The sequence below is a fragment of the Gymnogyps californianus genome, chromosome 1, assembly GCF_018139145.2.
Source record: "Gymnogyps californianus isolate 813 chromosome 1, ASM1813914v2, whole genome shotgun sequence".
Taxonomy (NCBI): domain Eukaryota; kingdom Metazoa; phylum Chordata; class Aves; order Accipitriformes; family Cathartidae; genus Gymnogyps; species Gymnogyps californianus.
In genome coordinates this window covers 157,145,017-157,163,621 of record NC_059471.1, presented here as the reverse complement: position 1 = coordinate 157,163,621, position 18,605 = coordinate 157,145,017, and the positions used below count along the sequence as shown (strand labels likewise).

Sequence of the window (18,605 nt, the reverse complement as noted above, 5' to 3'; positions counted from 1 at the left end):
TCCAGGTCACATTAGCCATTGTGAATTCTCTTCTTCCTTCCTCCCCATCTGTGTTCATTTGCAGTGCACCATATCTTTAAACACCTCTGGGGTCTATATTTCAAACTCGACAATCTAAGATCAGGAGTATGATCCGCACTGAGGGAGTCAAAACCAATAGCTGTGCTGCTTTTATTTCTTGAAAATGCCAAAGATTTTTTTGCTCCTGTTAATATTGATGATGTTGTATTGCTTTTTCTTTCAGTAGAAGTGAGCACTAAGGTTCAGGTATCTCTGTAAATTAGGGCATGTTCTTGGGTTTCTAGCTAGAAGGTTGAGTTGGAAACTGTGTAGTCTGTTTCATGGGGAGACTTCACAATGCAAGGTAACTCAGCTATTAAATTTTAGGAAGCTAATAAAATTTAGTTTGTTTTCAAAGGTGCATATATTAAAATAACTTTTTGAACAAGAAGCTAATGTTCAAAGGTGATCACTACAGAGTACCTGGATGTCCAACTTTAGGTACCGTTCTTGAGTTAGATTTAAAATAATGACCTTGGTTTTTGGAAAAATGTTTGACTTGTCTTGCACTCTACATGTGTTCTTGCAAATCTCACCAACCTATCAAAAAGCCTCTTAATGAATAGTGAAAATGAGAAGCATAGAAAACTTAGGCTTTTAAAATTCTGCAGAAACAATTTTTTATTTGTTTCTGTTATGGATTTAAAATCCAATCATTGCTCTCTCTTCTTAGTATCCTGCAGAAATAAGAAAATACGATTATGATCCCAATTTTGCAATCAGAGGACTTCATTATGATGTGCACCGGGTATGTATAAATAACTTTGTGATGAGTGATGTAGTGCTGAGAACCTAGCCAAAGAAAATAAATAGGGCTTTTAAGTCTTCCAGCTTTTCACTCTGCGTTGATGTGTAAGGATTTTGTTTCATATTTTTCCTTTCATAGCAAGCTTGATTTTTTTTTTTTTTTTTTTTTTTAAATCTTAAGTAGAAAATGTTTTGGGTGTTTTGTTCTCATGGGGGATGACAATTTAGAGTGCAACAGAATAAACCTAAGCAGGCATCTGCTAGTAGGAAAAGTTATTTCTTCATGACTTAGCTCAGGTCACTGGACAATGTTTCCTTGGTGATTTGGCAAGCCCTAGGTAAAAGCCATTGATAAAAGTATTTTGGAAGCTATGAAGGAAGTTGAAGTGAAGGTGCTCAGGTGTTCTTGAGACAGAAAGGTTATAGATAAAATGGCTTTGATTTTTATAATTTCATGTCAAATAGTTGATGTAATAAAAACTGATACTTTTTTTTTTTCCCCTGCAAGGCATTATTAATGAAGATTGATGCTTTTCATTATATTCAGCTGGGAACAGTTTACAGGTGGGTAAAATTATTTCCTATTTATAATAAAAATGTATACTCCTGTTTTTTTAATCTCTTAGTTGCATTTATTAGTGTACATCTTAGGTTCATATCAGGAACAGTGCCCTGACAAGCACAGACATGAATGAACATTGCAGTCTTACTGGAAGGGGGTTTCTTTGCACCTCTGTGTACACACAGACATGCGCACATGTTTACTGACTGATACAGTACATCTGATTCCCCAGTTCGGAGCTGGGGAAGTTGGCAAGCTGGTTGGTCACATAGTGCTGACTCACTTTGTTTCCGGCTGTTAAATTGTGCTGAAAGATATCTAAAAATACGCTGATGACTTCTCCGCTGTTGCTTTCTATGTAAATAATTGTCACAGAGCAACTGTTAGCATGACTTTGGTGTGGTTGTGAAGACACTTGAGAGGTCTTGCTGTGTTTGCACAGAGCTTTTAAGTTTGGACACATTAACCACATCATACTTGCAGAACGGAGCACAACTGCTTTGTGTCTGCACAGCCTGACACTTTTTGAGTTTACTGAATTGATGTAAAATTGGCAATCTCTGTGCTGTGCTTTGTTACGTGATACAGACGTACTGTATGTGATCTGACAGGACACTTTTTAGTATGGCTCAGTTTGCTGTAATGAAGCAGTACACATTTGACTGATGTGAACACCACACTCGGTACCAGATTTTAAATTAAACAAGAAGCCTGAGCACCTTTCTTAATGTCATTGGACAAAAAGTTTTCTTTTGGGGCCAAAAGATAATACAACCCTGAAGTGATTTACTATGGGGGACTGTATATGGTACTATGAAGTGATGATAATGTGCTCATTACTTCTTTTTGTTTGCCAGTCAGGCAGATAGGTAGGTGATTCAGCCATAGTCGTTGATCTTTTCTTTTATGAGTTAGTCTGAGATGCCCTTTGGGAGAGGGGAGAGGAAGGGAAGGAAAATGAAAGAGGAAAAAAGACGTCATGGTCCAGCATTAGCCTCATACTGTCAACATAGTAGCTGTCTAAAGCTGCCAAAACAATGTGTTCTGTATGTATCATCAGAGTCTGAGTGAAACTTTATACCATTTATTTGTGTGTTTTATACATGCTGATGTAGAATAATTATTGTCTGTTTCAACTGACAAAACCTGTTCCTGTGGCTTTCAAAGGAATCGTTTATGCAGGGCTAGGAGGGAACCAGAGAAGTCAGTGTGAAGGTCGCTGACTGTAAGATTCATTTAAAAAGGCTGTCACATTTTTACATTTTTCACTGTGAAAAATGCTAGTTTGCTAGATTAAAGGCTAGGTGAAGTAATCAAAGCTACGTTTATCTGTAGAGGTATGTACTAGAAATATTAAGATTGATATGAATGGAAATGTGTATGTGTGAGAGCACCAGAAGAAATGTTGATAGAAGGGACAAAAGGATGGCATGTGTTGGTGGTGCCTGGATCATTTGGTCGTCACGATGTCATCACATCTGCATGCTGTTTCTCCAAACACCCATATGGGGATGGGGGGAGCAAAAAAGAGGCTGAAGGCTTTGAGAGATGATGTCAGGAAGAATGGCATGACTGGAACTGTATAGTGACCTAGACAGGAAGGTGAATGGGTGGTGAGTCCATCAGCAGTGTTGCCTTATGACTCAGAGTGGGACAGAATGAAGAGGCAGAAGATCACAGTTGCTGTCAACTCCTAGTACAAAAGGCACATCCAAAGCCAGAACATGATGACTGGTGAAGAAAACTCTAGAGAGGTGTTGAGATTTGTTGAAGAGCTGGTGTCCTTTGTTCTCTGCATCACCCAAAGTAATTCTGGACAGACTGCTAGGTCACACATCTTGGTACTTGTGAGTGTGTGTGAGGGTGAGAATGAAAGCTACCAATTTCACTCAATACTTTCTCTTAATTTTGTTTAAAATAAGATTACTTTTCTCTTCTGTACCAACACTGAGCTTTGCTGTCAGTTGCTGCATATCTGTATTTCTTAGTTTTAACCTTCCATGTGTTCTGTATGTGTGTAGGTCAATTATACAGCTGAAGGTAGCAGGACTTGCCCCAGTGTACAGCCTCATCTGCACTGTGAGGTGTAAGCAATTGTGGTATCCCTCTAACAATGCACATCTCCAGGAGCAGCAGTGGGAGCACTGCTGTAGGTGAACTGTCATGCTTTTAGTGCCGTCTGTCCATGCTGTCAGTGGAATAAAATAAACTTTGTAGTTACACAGCTGGACTGTGAACTGTCAAGACTATGAGTCTTCTGGTAAAACTAATCTACAGCTTTGCCTACGCAGTCATCTCTCCTCTCTGGATTTTACGTATGTCTATTGTCCTCTCTTGATTTGTGCTTAAGTAGCTCCTGATCCACAAGTGTTTTCTTTAGCAGTATTCACGTACCACTTGGCATAGCTGTCTGCAGACTAGATGAGTCAGTCCTTCTCAATTCTGATCGTATTACTTGGTATATGTTTAATATTTTGGTTGCATTTCTTTGTGTTTACTGCTGTGGAGTGGGTGATGCTGAAGTCTGTATGGTACAAAACCAAAGTATTATCTGCCCTGTTTGTGCACAATACTAACTTGAATGCTGGACTCCTACCAGCAGCAGCACAGAGCTGTGTGCAAGTCGATGTAGCATTGAGAAGTGCAGTAAAGGAGCTAGTTAACGTGGGACTCTGCTACCATAGCAGCCCTGAGGAAATTCATGTATCATGCCCTTCCACTGCAAAGCTGGTGTGGATGCTAAACACTGAAAGTACTAGGCTTATTAATGAATTAATTTATTTTTTAATGCCTCATAACACTTCTGGGTAAGACCAGGAAAGGGAGGCACCGAAATAACTGTCTGTCTTACAAGGCTGCAAACCACCATAAGAAGGCTTGGAAAAAAGGGACCAGATGATCTGGTTTTCATTTGCATTCTTTAATCTTAAGCAAAACCTCAACACTTCTGTGTCCTCTGGTGAGGATGTTTGCATGCCTGCAGTGTTTTAGATGCTTTAGTGCAAGATGCTTGATACTGTAAACATTCAAAACCAAACCAAAACAAAGCCTTTAATCTCTTAATAGTTGATAAAGAAACTATGGAGAGAGATGATGTCTCCTTCTTCCTCATTTGTTGTTATATTTTTATATTTTAATTACTTGTCAACAGTCCTTCAACTAATCTTAAATTTTGGGAAACTGAACTGATGATACAGTTTAAAAGAAATTCTTATTTAGTTAAAGGTTCTGTATGTTTTTCTTTCCCTTGAATCTTCAAGGTCATGCTGCAGAATGGTCTCGTTTAAACACTATCACATCATCAGTGCTGTATGAAACAAAGGCAGAGTGAGGAATTACTTTGTGTTAAGAAACTGGAAGCTCTAACTACTTCTTACAAACCCTTGAGGCATAGTTTCAATGGAGACTAATTAGCTCTTTTCCCGTAAGAAAGTAAAAAGGACTTAAAATTGGAATGTGTTCCATGTGCGTCAGCCTGTTAAAATGTTACTTGTTCTGTAAGGAAAGATGCTGTTTTAACTTACAGACTAAAGTGTTCCTGTGACGTTATTAGTATTTTAATAAGCTCCAGATCTGCGTGTTTAATCTGTCAGACTTTCATTCGGTAATTACTTGAAAATTTTTAATCTGACTTTTGAACTAAAGCTAATGTTGTTTTCCAGAGGCCTCAGTGTTGTCCCAGATGAAGAAGTCATTGCAATGTATGATGGTTCCCATGTCCCTTTAGAACAAATGAGTGACTTTTATGGAAAGGTAAAACCACAAACTGCTCTTTAAAAAAAAATTTTTTTTTTTTGGGTGGGGGTAGTGGTGTTCACATTTTGTTCTTGTTCTTACTAGCAGTTATATTTTCTCAATATATGATTGACTTAGTGCTAGCTGTGAAGTCCGCCCTCTAAAGTGACAAATATCTTTTCTTTCTCCTGCTCGCTGTAGTTTCTTCTTTCACTGTTCCCTTGCCCAGTCATACAGACAGAGAAGCGGAACATAGAAAAATCAAGTGACTTGCTCAGTGTTGCACAGCAAATCTGATAAAGGCTGGGAAATGAACCGTATCTGGTGCCTTATCCTGGCTATGTACTTCTTCCCGGTGGTCTAATGGCTTAGCTGATGTAGCAGCAAGTAAATGTGTGGAGGCATCTCTTGCATACAAGCTGACAGAGTGACAATAAGAGGATTTGACAAAAGATGAATGATAAAAGATAAAGCTTTTAAGTTTAGGATTTGACTTTGTGGGGAAAGTTGATCTTTTTAGTAAAAAACAAGTTTATTTTACCCCTTTTACTTATGGATGTTATTTCCATGTTGACATGAAAGGCCCTTCTTTGTGCTGTGGAGCATTTTGTTGTTCTCGTACTTGTTCTTATTTTAAGGAGCTGAACTTAGAATTCCCAAATCTGGTCTCTGCAGCAGTTCTGAATATCGCCCTGGCATTCCCTGTGGGATGCCTTGGTCTCTGCAGGTCTATGCTTGCTTTGATCTTGGAAAGGACAGTGACAGCACAAGAGGCCGTGGACACAAACTGAAACACAGGAGGTTGCCTCTGAACATGAGGAAACGCTTCCTTTACTGTGAGGGTGACTGAGCACTGGCACGCGTTGGTTGCCCAGGGAGGTTGTGGAGTCTCCATCCTTGGAGATTCAGAAGCCATCTGGGCAAGGTCCTGGGCAACTGGCTCTAGGTGGCCATGCTTGAGCAGGGGGGTTGGACAAGATGACCTCCAGAGGTCCCTTGCAAGCTCAACCATTCTGTGTTTCTGTGATCCTGACCAGTGTGCTGTCTTGAGCTGGTTGCTTTACCTCTCTCCTTGAGAAGTATTTGGTTTGTATTTGCTTTTGTATAATGAGATTCTCTACTTTTGTGAAACTTAACTATAGTTACAGCTTTTGCAGACTAGAAATCTCTTCCTCTGTTACTGCATTAGTTATTGTAGATTCTTACAGCTTTTTTCTCTCTTCAAGGAGCTACATTGTTTTGCAGTCCTAATCAGTATTCCACTTATTAAAAAAACCAAAACAACCAAACGAGTAACAAAACCTCCACCCCCATCACAATACACAGTGCCTCTTATTTATAGAAGTGCAGACTTCCAGTGAAGCCCTCTAAGTCCTTCCCTTGACTTTTAGCTGCGCACTGTCTTTTATGTGTTTATGAACTAAAATACTGCTCTTAAGAGTAATGAGTCACGATTAATTCTTAAAATAAAGCCAACACTTTTGTTGGAGTTATTTTATTGAAAGTCTGTTAGTTCAAAAAGAATCTAAAGCAATGTGAGCAGTGATGGCAAAAGCTGAATATCTGCAACTAAGCTGAAGTGTCTATACTGAATGAATGAAAGCGTTCTAATCTGAGAAATGCCTCACCTTTCTTCTTTTTTCTTCCCACCCCTGTAGAGCTCACATGGAAATACAATGAAGCAATTCATGGATATATTTTCCTTGCCAGAAATGACACTCCTTTCTTGTGTGAATGAATATTTTCTGAAAAACAACATAGACTATGAGCCTGTTCATCTGTACAAAGATGTCAAGGTACTAGCTTTGAAGATTTAGGTAAACCCCTACATTTGCGCATCTTGTCTCTGAGCACTTCAGGAAGCTTCAACCTGTTGTGTCAGCTTCAGTGAAATACCTCAACTTTAGGTTTTGTATAGAGAAATTATTGCTATTCAACCATAAAAACATAAGTAAAATGAAGGTAGACCTTGGAAAAGAAACATAGAATAATTTGAAATTTGTTTTAAATCTGAAGTTCTAGGGCTGTTGCTTTTTGTAGGTTTGAGGGGTGGATGGGGGAAAGTGAAGAAGCCCTTGTACGTCAATAAAGCTTCTTTTGATTGTTATTAAACACATACTTTTCTCACTAGTAGGAATTGTAAAAGGCTATAGGAAATTCCAGTTTGGAGCTTTCAGTTGTACTGCCTCCGTATCTTTGCTAGTATATGATCATTTGCTGTCTCTTGCTTTTGGCATATCTATTTTGCCTGTTTTCCTCTCTTCCTCCTCCAAAAAAATCTAGTAATAATGACTAGAGTAATTTGACCCTCTTGATTCCTCAGGATTATCCTGCAGAGGAGATAGTTTTATGTCATGGTTATTTGTCGTGGTTTAACCCCAGTCAGCAGCCAAGCACCACGCAGCTGCTCCCTCACTCCCCTCCCGCTCCCAGTGGGGTGGGGAGGAGAATCAGGAAAGAAGGTAGAACTCGTGGGTTGAGATAAGAACGGTTTAATAACTAAAGTAAAATATAATACTAACAATAGTAATAATGAAATATAATAATAGTAATGAAAAGGAATATAACAAAAAAAAGGGGGGGGGGGGGCAGAGAAAAAAACCCCCTAGTGATGCACAATGCAATTGCTCACCACCTGCTGACCGATGCCAGAGCCACAATCCATGCCTCCTGGCCAACTCCCCCCTGTTTATATACTGGGCATGATGTCATATGGTATGGAATAGCTCTTTGGCCAGTTCGGGTCAGCTGTCCTGGCTGTGTCCCCTCCCAGCTTCTTGCACACCTGCTTGCTGGCAGAGCATGGGAAACTGGAAAGTCCTTGGCTGAAGATAAGCGCTACTTAGCAACAACTAAAACATCAGTGTGTTATCAACATTATTCTCACACTAAATCCAAAACCCAGCACTGTACCAGCTACTAGGAAGAAAATTAACTCTATCCCAGCTGAAACCAGGACATTATTTAAGAACAGAAGAGGTCATGCCCAAGTTGATGGTATTTGTCTGCACAGGCTTTCCATCCAAAACCTTTTCCTGGCCCCTTGTTGACATGTATTAAACTTGTGTAGTTGTTCAGCATATGTGATGCACCTGAATGTTGAATTTCTCACTTTCTCAAGTAGATCAGATGGGTTTTAAGAAACTTTTGACTTCCAGAGTAATTTTCCCTTCTGCCTGTGGTTACATAGAGTCAGAAGGCTAGTTCTAGCGTTTTCTGCTGAAGGGTTTGTAGAAACTGCTGTACTGCTCAGCACTACCAACATTTTGGAAGCCCTATAGTGGCATTTTTTGAGGATTTTTAGGACATACCCCATGTAAGTACCAAAATGGTGGTACCACTGTTCTAAACAAAGCTGCCTGGTGCAGAGCTGGCTCAGGAGAGCTGCCACATGCCTTCAGAGCGCCTTACGAGTACTTTGCTTAAGCATTTAGCTTCTTTCATCTGTTCATAAATTTCTTTTTTAAATAACCAGGGCATTTGTGAGTGATCATAATCTAAAATCTGTCTGTCTTAAAGCTTTTGGGTTTTTTTTGCAAGAGGAAAGGAATGTGTTCTGCTCCAAAGGTCATTGGAAATCTGTCATGACTGCTTCTGTAGAGGGCTTTCACCTCACTTCACGCTTCTGAGCGCCCTTTCACAGTTGTTGCGTAAAACAGCCCTTGTGCTATGCAGTTTTGTACTTCCCAAAAGTATGAATTTAGTTTCTTGGAGAACAGGCTTACTCTTTGTCTAGTGGTGACATATGTATTATGAACATCACATAGCATTTCTGTAAAGTTGAAAGTGGAATTCAGAGAAAGGAATTGTTTTAAAAACAAATTACTACTGCTATGCAGTGAGCACTGTTTTTATACTTGAAAAGATTTTTCAGTTCCTTAGTGTTCTGTTGCTTTCCTGACAGGATTCAATCAGGGATGTCCACATCAAAGGAATAATGTACAGAGCAATTGAAGCAGATATTGGTAAGTACTAATGAGATCATCTATCAAAGCTTTTTTGACTGATAGTATACTGATTTTTCTGGCTTCCTTATTTAAGATTACAAATTCTAAATTTTAAAGCTTGAAAGAGTTATTTCCACTTGCCTAAGGTGCCTTTGTTAAGTATAACCTCGTGTTCTGAACCCTTGGTTGAATGCAGAGAAAATTCTCATGAAAAACTTTTACAATTAATACTGTAATTTTCCCAATCCTCACAGAGAAATACATCTGCTATGCTGAACAAACTCGTGCGGTGTTAGCAAAGCTGGCTGATCATGGCAAGAAGATGTTTCTCATCACAAACAGTCCCAGCAGCTTTGTGTAAGTGAACAGTTGTTTGCTGTTCAACTATACATTTTTAAATGATGGGGGAGGATGAGATTCTCAAATGTAATTCATTATATTGCACAGATAACTGCACTCCTGTTACGCTTCACTGTTAACATCCCTCTGTCCTTTTTAGGGACAAAGGCATGAAGTTCATAGTCGGCAAGGACTGGAGGGATCTCTTTGATGTGGTCATTGTACAGGCTGATAAGCCAAACTTTTTCAATGATAAGCGAAGGTGGGTATTTAGTCACTAGAGAATGATTCAAGCAGCTTATTCCACGTAAGGCTATAGAGCGTGTTATGAAATATTTTAATTTAGATGCAATGTAAAATGAAATAATATTTGATGAAATCCTGTTTAAGGTCATTACAGAATGCAGCAACACCCAATTCTGAAGTCCAAATATTTACCATTTCTTACCTAAGAAAGTTCCAGTAGATATTACAGGTCTACTGGACTGAGTTAGGGTCACAGAAGCTGTTTTTAACATCTTAGCTTGTAAGTTGGTGAAATGTGTTCCTTTCCTAATAAACCTGAGAAATTTTGGTGCCTTCAGAATCAGTCCCTTATCTGGAAATGTCTTTCATTGCTTCTGCTTTTTTTTTTTTTTTTTTTTTTTTTTTTTTTAAGTCACACATGATATTTAAAGGGCAGACTGGCTGACAGACTAGAGTATTTGGACTATTTGTTCAATTAAGTAAACACATTTGTAATGTGTATGCACTACTCTTACACCTGAAAAAGACCTATTCCTTTATGTGTACTTATGATTTGAAAGTGAGATAGAGGGAGGTGGGATTTTTTTCCCCCTTTACTCTTTTTCATTTAATTTTAAAAAGAACTTTGCTGTACGTCTTGCCCCCAGTCCTCTGCCTCTTTCTTGTTCAGTTGTACAAAATGAGGTATTGGGCAAGATTTTTACACATCTTCACTTTTTTTGTGTTCTGTTCTCTCCTTAATGGCAGACAACTCACACTGTTTCTTCCCTTCTGTCTGGGATCCCTGCCTTAGTTCTCAACAGTTGTTCTCAAACTCCATTATAAACGTCATAGGTATACTGGATAGATAACATTGCATTTCACTGGCTAAAGCGGAAGTTTCGGAGCTTTGCTTTTTCTGTCAATTACAAAATGTTCAGATGCTAGAGAGCATGTTTTCCTTTTGAAAGATGAATATTTTTAATATTAAAATCTTAATCTCCTCCTAAAAAGTGACAGAATTTCTACAGCAATGTAACAATTGTATATAATTCTATTCTAGACCATTTCGGAAGGTGAATGAAAGGGGAGTGTTGCTTTGGGACAAAATTCACAAGCTACAGAAAGGTCAGATTTACAAACAGGTACGCTTCCAATAAACTCTTTCAGTTCAAATTTAATACCTATTTCCTAGAATCCCAAGCTTCTTTAGATATCATAAAGGCTTCTAAAAAGTAGATAGGTTAAGAGAGTTATTTTAATGATTGAAGCAGTACAAAGTCATTGTTGGTGTTGTACGTCTGCAGTTTACTTGCTTCTTGAAGTGATAGTATTACTGAAATCACCTGTAAAATTTGGGATTCATAAAATATAAACTGAGGACAAGATTCTTGATATGAAAATATTTTTAGGGGTGTAGTAAATTCCTTTTTCATGCCTGTGAAGGTGCAAGTTGCATGCCACTACAATGTACGTGTAATTGTTTCTGCAGGGTAACTTGTACGAATTTCTGAAGCTTACTGGCTGGAGGGGCTCTAAGGTTCTCTACTTTGGTGATCACATTTACAGTGACTTGGCAGTAAGTAGTTTACTTTCACAAAATAGGATAAAAGACGAGGCTTTTTGTTAGTTTTCCTCTCTTCCTCCCCAGTTATTCAATATAACACACTTTCATTTGAGATTTCTAAATACAACAAAATTTGAGTCGGTAGTTAAGCCATATTGCTTTTCTTGCAGTGAAGAAAATTGGTGCCGTAAAAGGCCGACCATATTTTCCACCTGACTTGTAGCATTTAACTTGTTTACAAACTGTGCTCAGGAATGTGTGAGTTTGAATTCCTGATCCAGATACTGATTGTGTCAGATGTAACAGAGCGTTAACACAGATATCCAAACCTACAGGGTGTGGCTGATTTGGGTGACATTTACTACCAAGTGTAATAAGAGCTGAATGAACTTCTGTTTTGAATGCAGGAGGCAAACTTTCTGTCACTCATGGTAAACTTTCTTTCTTCCCAAGATCTTGCTATGGTTTGTAGCCCCACTATCCAGGCATTTTCTTACTACCTTACGAACAAATGTACTGTTAACCGTTACTTTAGAATAAGTGACCACCACTTAACTCTTTTGTGATTGATTGCGTATGAATGCCTGGATATGACTTTCCACTGCCAAGCTGTGGTAACATGTTTCAGTAGCAGCAGGTGTTAACGTTATCAATCTGCTATTAAAAAGAGAAGTAAGTTTGGGTGCTTCAGAAGGCTGAGGGGCAAAGGAAGGAGGATGCAGCTCTGTTCTTCTCTGGCACAATGGAGGAGAAAGCACAGGTAGCAGCTGCCTCGTCCTGTACTTCTCAGGACGAGCTTGAATAGCTGGCGGTGCCGATAGGACCCTTCTGTCAGCTGGGTGTATAGGCAAATACCACAAACCCAACGCACAGTTTCCTCCAGATACTTCTGACAGCAGCAGAGGTCTGATGAACAAGAAGAATTTCCTACTGTTTGTTTTAAACCTAATTAGTGCTTATTTGCAAGTGCTTATGTGTTCTTTATCTCCCTCTCTTTAAAAATGTGGCATTTGAAGCTTACTCTGAAATTAACTGTACCAATAGGCAATAGAATTTAAGTTCCACTGTTTAATATTTCTGCTTATACATAAGAAGCAATTAAATTAGTGCCCCTTTGGGATAAGTAATGGTCAAATTCTTCAGTTCTTTTAAGTAGTTCTTTTTAAGACTAATACTTGTATTTTGTAATTCTTGGTAAATAGGATTTGACCCTGAAGCATGGCTGGCGCACTGGTGCAATTATTCCAGAGTTACGATCAGAGATTAAAATCATGAACACAGAGAAGTACATTCAAACCATGACCTGGCTGCAAACCTTGACAGGATTACTGGAACACATGCAGGTTTGTTCTGTGTGTGTGTGTGTAATCGGCTCTGTATAGCAGAAGGGATCCAGCCAAGTTTCTAAATGCTGGACATGGACATTGCAAGTGCTTTCTGTCTCATTAAAGTTCACCAGTTTGACTGTAGATAAATAAATGCAATTATTTGTGTGGGTAGTTAATAAGAGTTTTCTCAAAATCTTGTCCCCTTCCTCCACTGGTCAGCCTGGATTGATTGCTGCTTTTGATTGTTTAAAATGCATGTGGATAACTTCTGTATGCTGATCTCTAAAGCGTTGCTCTTGTTCTGTTAGCTGATAAGGGTTTATTAATGGAAAGGCTCATTTAAGAGGGCATCCTTAGTTACCTGTTATCCATACTTTACATTCCAGGTTCACCGTGATCCTGATTCACAAATGATTTTAGAAGAATGGAAGAAGGAAAGAAAGGAAATGAGGTAAGACACGGGAGATGAAGAATTTGCAATATGCTTCATGGTAGCCAAGTGTTCCATGTGCTGTCTTCCACAGGTTTCTTCAGAATTTCTCTCTGTCCCTGATTTATATTCCCTGGTAGTTACAGACCTTCTAAAATAATCTGTGTAAAGCAATATTCTGCCTGTCTCTTGTGCAGCTTTTCTCCCCTCTGACCCTTTGTGCATATGAACCCCTCTTCCCTGTTCCCCTTCTTTGGAACAGATGTTGGTTTTCTGCATGAAAGGGTAACATCATATCAAATACTTTTCCTTCTCATCTCGGTTCTCCTGTCCCTCTATCTTCAGCTGTCACTGTCGCTATTGATTATACAGCTTTACTTCTGCATGATTTAAAAATGTGTTTCTGTATCAAGACTTAGGTCACTTCTTCAGTTTTTTTAGATGATTTCTTCAGATTACATGCAATACATTTTAGAATATGCAGAAACTGGGCTCTGCACTAGACTAGCAGTGGACTCATCACAAAAATAGGTAATAGGGCTAAAACTCCTAAAAATCTGTTATCATGAAGGAGCAATCCCTAAATGCAGGGTGTGCGAAGTGCACAGTTGGCAAGGCCAGCAGCTGTACCACCAGCAGCCTTCCCCAGAAACGTGGAGGTAAGTGAAATGGGAATGATACTTGGCAGTGACTAATAACAGAAGTTAATTCCAAGATGTGTTTAAGCTTTTTGTGTACCTTAAGCCAAATCTTCGTGTTTTTTTAAAAAGTCTTTTATCTTTGGGACAAGTGGGTGTCATTAGTATTTTAGATGAAGGCAAAAGTCTTCTTTCACAGTCTCTAGAAAGGAAAGCTTGGGATGCCGTGTTTCTGAAGTCAGAAGCAACTTATCACTGGTTTTATTGGTAGAAGTGTGAAGCTCTTCTGTTCACTACTGTGATTGCTAGATCTGGGCTACATATTTGCAAGAGGTGCAAAAATTTCTTATGTGGTGCATTTAAGTGTTTTGAAGTGCAATGGCAAGAGAATAATGCATAGAACAGATTATAGGAACTGCTTGCTTCAAGTTCTGGATGCTAGCTGGTAAAGAGATATCTGCAGGTATGTTCACTTCATCCTCTGTTTTCTTTTTTTGGGGGACAGGGAGATGAACAGGAATTTCTTCAACGCACAGTTCGGAAGCTTATTCAGAACTGATGAGAATCCGACGTATTTCCTAAGACGTCTCTCTAGATTTGCAGATATCTACATGGCATCGTTGAGTTGTCTCTTGAACTATGAGCCTGATTACACGTTTTATCCAAGAAGGACTCCTTTGCAGCATGAACTTCCTGGCTGGTCAGACCAGCTATACACTGGTACATTCAGAATACCTTTCCTACAAGAGACAGTTCAGATCAAATAAACACTTGGCAGCTTCTCTCTAAAATGGGCAAATATATCTTTTTTTTTTTTAAATTTTTTTTTTTGAATGTACATGTATTTAAGACACTTAAATCTGTTATCTTGATTTACATGTAATTCATACTTGTTCTCATAAGCGTTGTACCTATTTTCTCCTCTCCTGCTTGGAGATGTGAAAACTCCTCTTACACACAGAAGAGACGATGGACTGCCAAAATAGTAGTGGGCTGGGAGGGGAGGGCACATTTGAGGGGAAGGACTGGTGGTGTTCTGGGGTGGTTGTTTTTGTTTGTTCATTGGAAATTTTGATCTGCAGCCTTGTGGTTTACAAAGAAATACCTGTACTCTCTCTGCTGGCCCTGTTCACCACTCCCGTTGGAGCCTGTAATGGATGTAGGCACTGAAAAGCTTAAATCCAATATTAGTAATTCAGTGATACACAGTTAGTAGCCAGTTTACGGTGAGACTGAGAGGGATGGTGTACGCATTTTAACTTTCCTTGCTGCCACAGCTAGAGCCTTACCTGTAACTGAGCTAACCGCTGTAGTGTTGGTGTGGCTCTGCTGCACTGCAGCGATTACAGTACTGGCGGGCGCAGGCTGATGGCCGCCTTCTCCTGTCTGTGCAGTTTCTGTTCTTGTAATGTCTGTGCTTGGTTGTAGGTGGACCTGAGCCTAAAACTGAAAGTGACAGTAACTTGGGCTGCTTCAGCTTCCTTTTAACTTTTAGGCACCTTTCTTTTTAAGTTTCAAAACACTTTAAATATCCACTCTCTAATAATAAAGCCATTTCAAGAGGTCTTGCATTTTGCATTTCAAAGTGGAGACGGATCTCTGTCAGGCTTTAGATTGATCCTAAATGCTGCTTTTTAAAAATTTTAACGGTGTCTTACAATGGTATGCAATGTGGTTTTGCTGTTCCCTAGGAGAGAATGTATTTCGTATAGCCTTCAGTAATGGACTTTTACAGTCAAAAGTAAACACGCACAATGGGCAAATAAGTTAAAAGAAAAATTAAGAAATGAGAAAACGAAAACCAGAGTTTTCTGATGACATTTTTTTTAGCTCAAGCCCTGAAAGCTGAATTGGCGGTGGTGGACAGTTTGCATCAAGCAAAACAATTTTGGCAGTGCAGATTAGAAGTTTTATTGAGTTACTGAAATTGGAGGTAATGCATCAACACAAACTCTGGGTAGCATATATGTTCCAAAGATTTGAGCTGAAAAATGTCTATTTTGCACAAGGAAAACATCTGTTGATGTGTTTCCTCAAACAGGCACTTTATAGAACTGCTATATAGTTGTTTTTAAATAAGGATGCTTTCCTTTCTCTGCATCCAAAGGAATTTTTTTTTTTAACTGGTGCTTCCCACCCCAGCCATTTTAGAAGGCATAATATGATTAATGTTTTTCAAATTTTAGTTATTAAAGGCTCTGTTTTTAAAAGCATATAATTAACAAAATATATAGCATTTGGTATTCTTTGTTTTGGGATATCACTTGCTTCCTACCATGACTGTCAGGTAAACAAACTTTTGGTGACCAGAAGTTTTCTTGTTTGGTTGGTTGGGTTTTTTTAACCTGTCTGTATTATGTTCAAGTACCTGTATTGAATTTCATATGCAGTATCTTTCATATTTTTAAAAGCATGTTTGCAGCGTAAAGAATGTATTCTAGTCTAGCCTGCACAATTTCATAAGTAGTTTTCCTGTATGCTTGAAATCAATCTGAAGTCCTCAGAGGTGGTTATAGATTTTATGTTCGTGGTTTTCTTGTGCTCCTGTTACAAACTTGATGTGCAACACTCCTGAAGTGTGTGTGTATTTAAACAGATGAATATACTTGAAATAAGTAAGTTCATCTGACAGTCCTGCTGTTTTGCTGGAAGAAAAAAAAAAAAGCTTTGCAGGAAGTTAGTTTGCCTTTATCAGGAGACTTGTTGGTGGGGCTGTGTGAGAAATATTTAGCATAACTTGATAATGAAATGTGGGGATGGAAATATCCCCGATTTGCCTTCAGTTCTTTATCCTAATGCTCAGCTAGAACCGAACTTGGTGTTACATGTGTGTAGCACCTCTCGTGCTCCACAGATTTCAATGCAGTGTTTAAAAAAAAAAAAACAACAAACCCAAATCACTGTACATTCTCCATCTTACTACCAGCAAATAATAATATTGTGTTATTCAGTTCTGCATTATTGAATTTGATAATGTTTTGTTGGTTATAGCTCTGTGATGTTTATTCTTTTCAAGTTGGCTAGGAGTCAGTTTGCCTCATTTACTTGTGTTAAGCAGGAACAGTTTAATTGGGTTGGATGATGTTATCCACATACTACGCATTTTGTTTCAAGATGATTTTCTCCTCTCCCCCTTCTTTTCTCTTAACTTACAAATCAAACTTCTGTACAAAGCTATGTTACAACAGCCAGCTGAAGTAAAATCTTGTTTATATTGCATGACTTCTTGAAATAAACAACATTGCATGAAAAAAAATAATTATGCGAGGGTTATGTTCCTTTAAAACAACCCAACTATATATAATGTGAATTTAAGTGAGAATTTTAAAGTGTATTATTTATTTTTCAGTGCTAGAATGCTCTTTAACTTTTAAAAATGTCTTGCATTTTTGTAATGATTTCACCTTGGCGCACTCTGCGTTACTTATTTTAACCTTGTTATGTTACTGACTTCAAAGAGATTTTTGAGCATGTTTAAAGGGCAGTGTCTCTCTATTCATTTTGGGAGTATAGTTCATTTGAACACTGAAGCAAGAAGAAATTTTCATTCTGGTCTATCAAAAACATGGAGGAGAATAGTCTGTCAGTAAAAGAAGAGTTTAATGAACTGTGGAACTTTTTTTGTGATAAAAATATTTAATGATTACTACAAAAATAAATGCTTGGACTTTAACTTCTGGTCCCTACGAGCCTTAATATTTTGGGTGACTGGGGAGGGAGAAGGAAAGAACATGAGTTGTCTTAATTGCAAAACTCTGTGGGGAAAAATCCCCTAAATATGTGTTTGTGTTCTAAGTTTTTTAATATTTTACAGGTAAAAACAAGCAGGCATGTGTAGGAGTGCAAGGGAACGAGTTAGGGAAATCACTTCAGTCTGTCTCTTTCATCCAGGCATATTTACACATTAGATTCCCTTGGTTGTGCTTGACAGCTGTGTCAACAACGCTGGATTTGCCTGCATACCTTGTTCTGATGGGAGGCAACCTGGGGTTGCTCTCAGAGGTGACTAATGCTTTCCTGGAGTGACACCTTCCCTCCTGCCCTCCACGCGTCGTAGACACCAGGAAGCATATCATAGGGGAACGTTACTGCTGTCAGCAAGAAAATCTTCCTTTTCTTGCTGTTTGGTGGTTTCTATAGCGTTATCACAATTTGCCATGATATTAATGTTTTGAGGGAAGGAAACGACAGCGAATCAAACTGAAGTTTGATTCACTTCTAATAGTATGGTGGAAATAGTAGCTGTTACTGCTGTGCATGGGTTGAAAGGCAATGTTAACGTGCTTGGTAAAAATACGGTATGTGAGCAAGCAGGTAGCTTCTGTTCCTCTCAGACCTAAAAAACTGAATGTGGACGTGACATGGCAAGGGGATGTTCATCTTCATTGCCCACTTTTCACAAAAATGGCTCAAGTAAAAATTGATTACTATTTGAATGCTCTCATATCGCCTGTATTTCTTGCTAAGGCTGCTACAATTACTATTTCCCTTTGTACAGTGAGGTGAGATGTAAACAAAACACAGTCAAGTTTGAGGAAAGAGAAAAGCTAGAAGAGGCAAGCAGGGCAGACAGGATGGTTGCGTTTCCTGCTGCTGAAATTCTTACAAGAAAGTATACTAGCAAAAAATACCCTCAGTTTAAAAACACAGGTTTAACACATGTTCTGTTTCACATTTGCCAGTTGTAACTGAGCCAAAATGAAAGCGTAGAGCTGGAGTACTAGCAAATTTAGGATATTTGCCAAGTTAGCAGCCCTGTGTGTTTGAGGGCATTTTAAAGTCTGTGAAGAAGAATAAAAGCAGTTAAACAGCAGGCTAGTGAAAGTCGTCTACTTTTCACAGAGAGGTGTCTGTTTGCTTCTGGGTAGGTTAGCTGAGACTCAATTTTGCATCTGGCAGTCATAGTTGGTATTGCTCAGATACAGCCAACGCTTCTGAGGTTGGTAACTGTGAACTCTCTAGACTGTGTCTTAAACAAAGCTGTGCTCTTTTGGTTTTTAATTTGTAACGAGATTTTATTCCCTGAA

At 38.7% G+C, this 18,605-nt stretch overlaps 1 protein-coding gene across 2 annotated transcripts in view; it reads left to right on the top strand.

Moving 5' to 3' along the window:
* Nucleotides 1–14,564, top strand: part of NT5DC3 (5'-nucleotidase domain containing 3) — a 35,620-nt gene extending 21,056 nt beyond the window's left edge. For both annotated transcript variants that reach the window (XM_050915338.1, XM_050915345.1), the window contains 12 exons: nt 734–808; nt 1,316–1,371; nt 5,032–5,122; nt 6,763–6,900; nt 9,009–9,069; nt 9,306–9,408; nt 9,551–9,652; nt 10,679–10,760; nt 11,108–11,194; nt 12,385–12,525; nt 12,897–12,961; nt 14,084–14,564. In XM_050915338.1, coding sequence (XP_050771295.1) covers nt 734–808; nt 1,316–1,371; nt 5,032–5,122; nt 6,763–6,900; nt 9,009–9,069; nt 9,306–9,408; nt 9,551–9,652; nt 10,679–10,760; nt 11,108–11,194; nt 12,385–12,525; nt 12,897–12,961; nt 14,084–14,345 — 1,263 coding nt within the window. In that variant the 3' untranslated portion in view covers nt 14,346–14,564. The remainder of the gene's footprint in view (nt 1–733; nt 809–1,315; nt 1,372–5,031; nt 5,123–6,762; nt 6,901–9,008; nt 9,070–9,305; nt 9,409–9,550; nt 9,653–10,678; nt 10,761–11,107; nt 11,195–12,384; nt 12,526–12,896; nt 12,962–14,083) is intronic.
* The last annotated feature ends 4,041 nt before the right edge of the window (nt 14,565–18,605 follow it).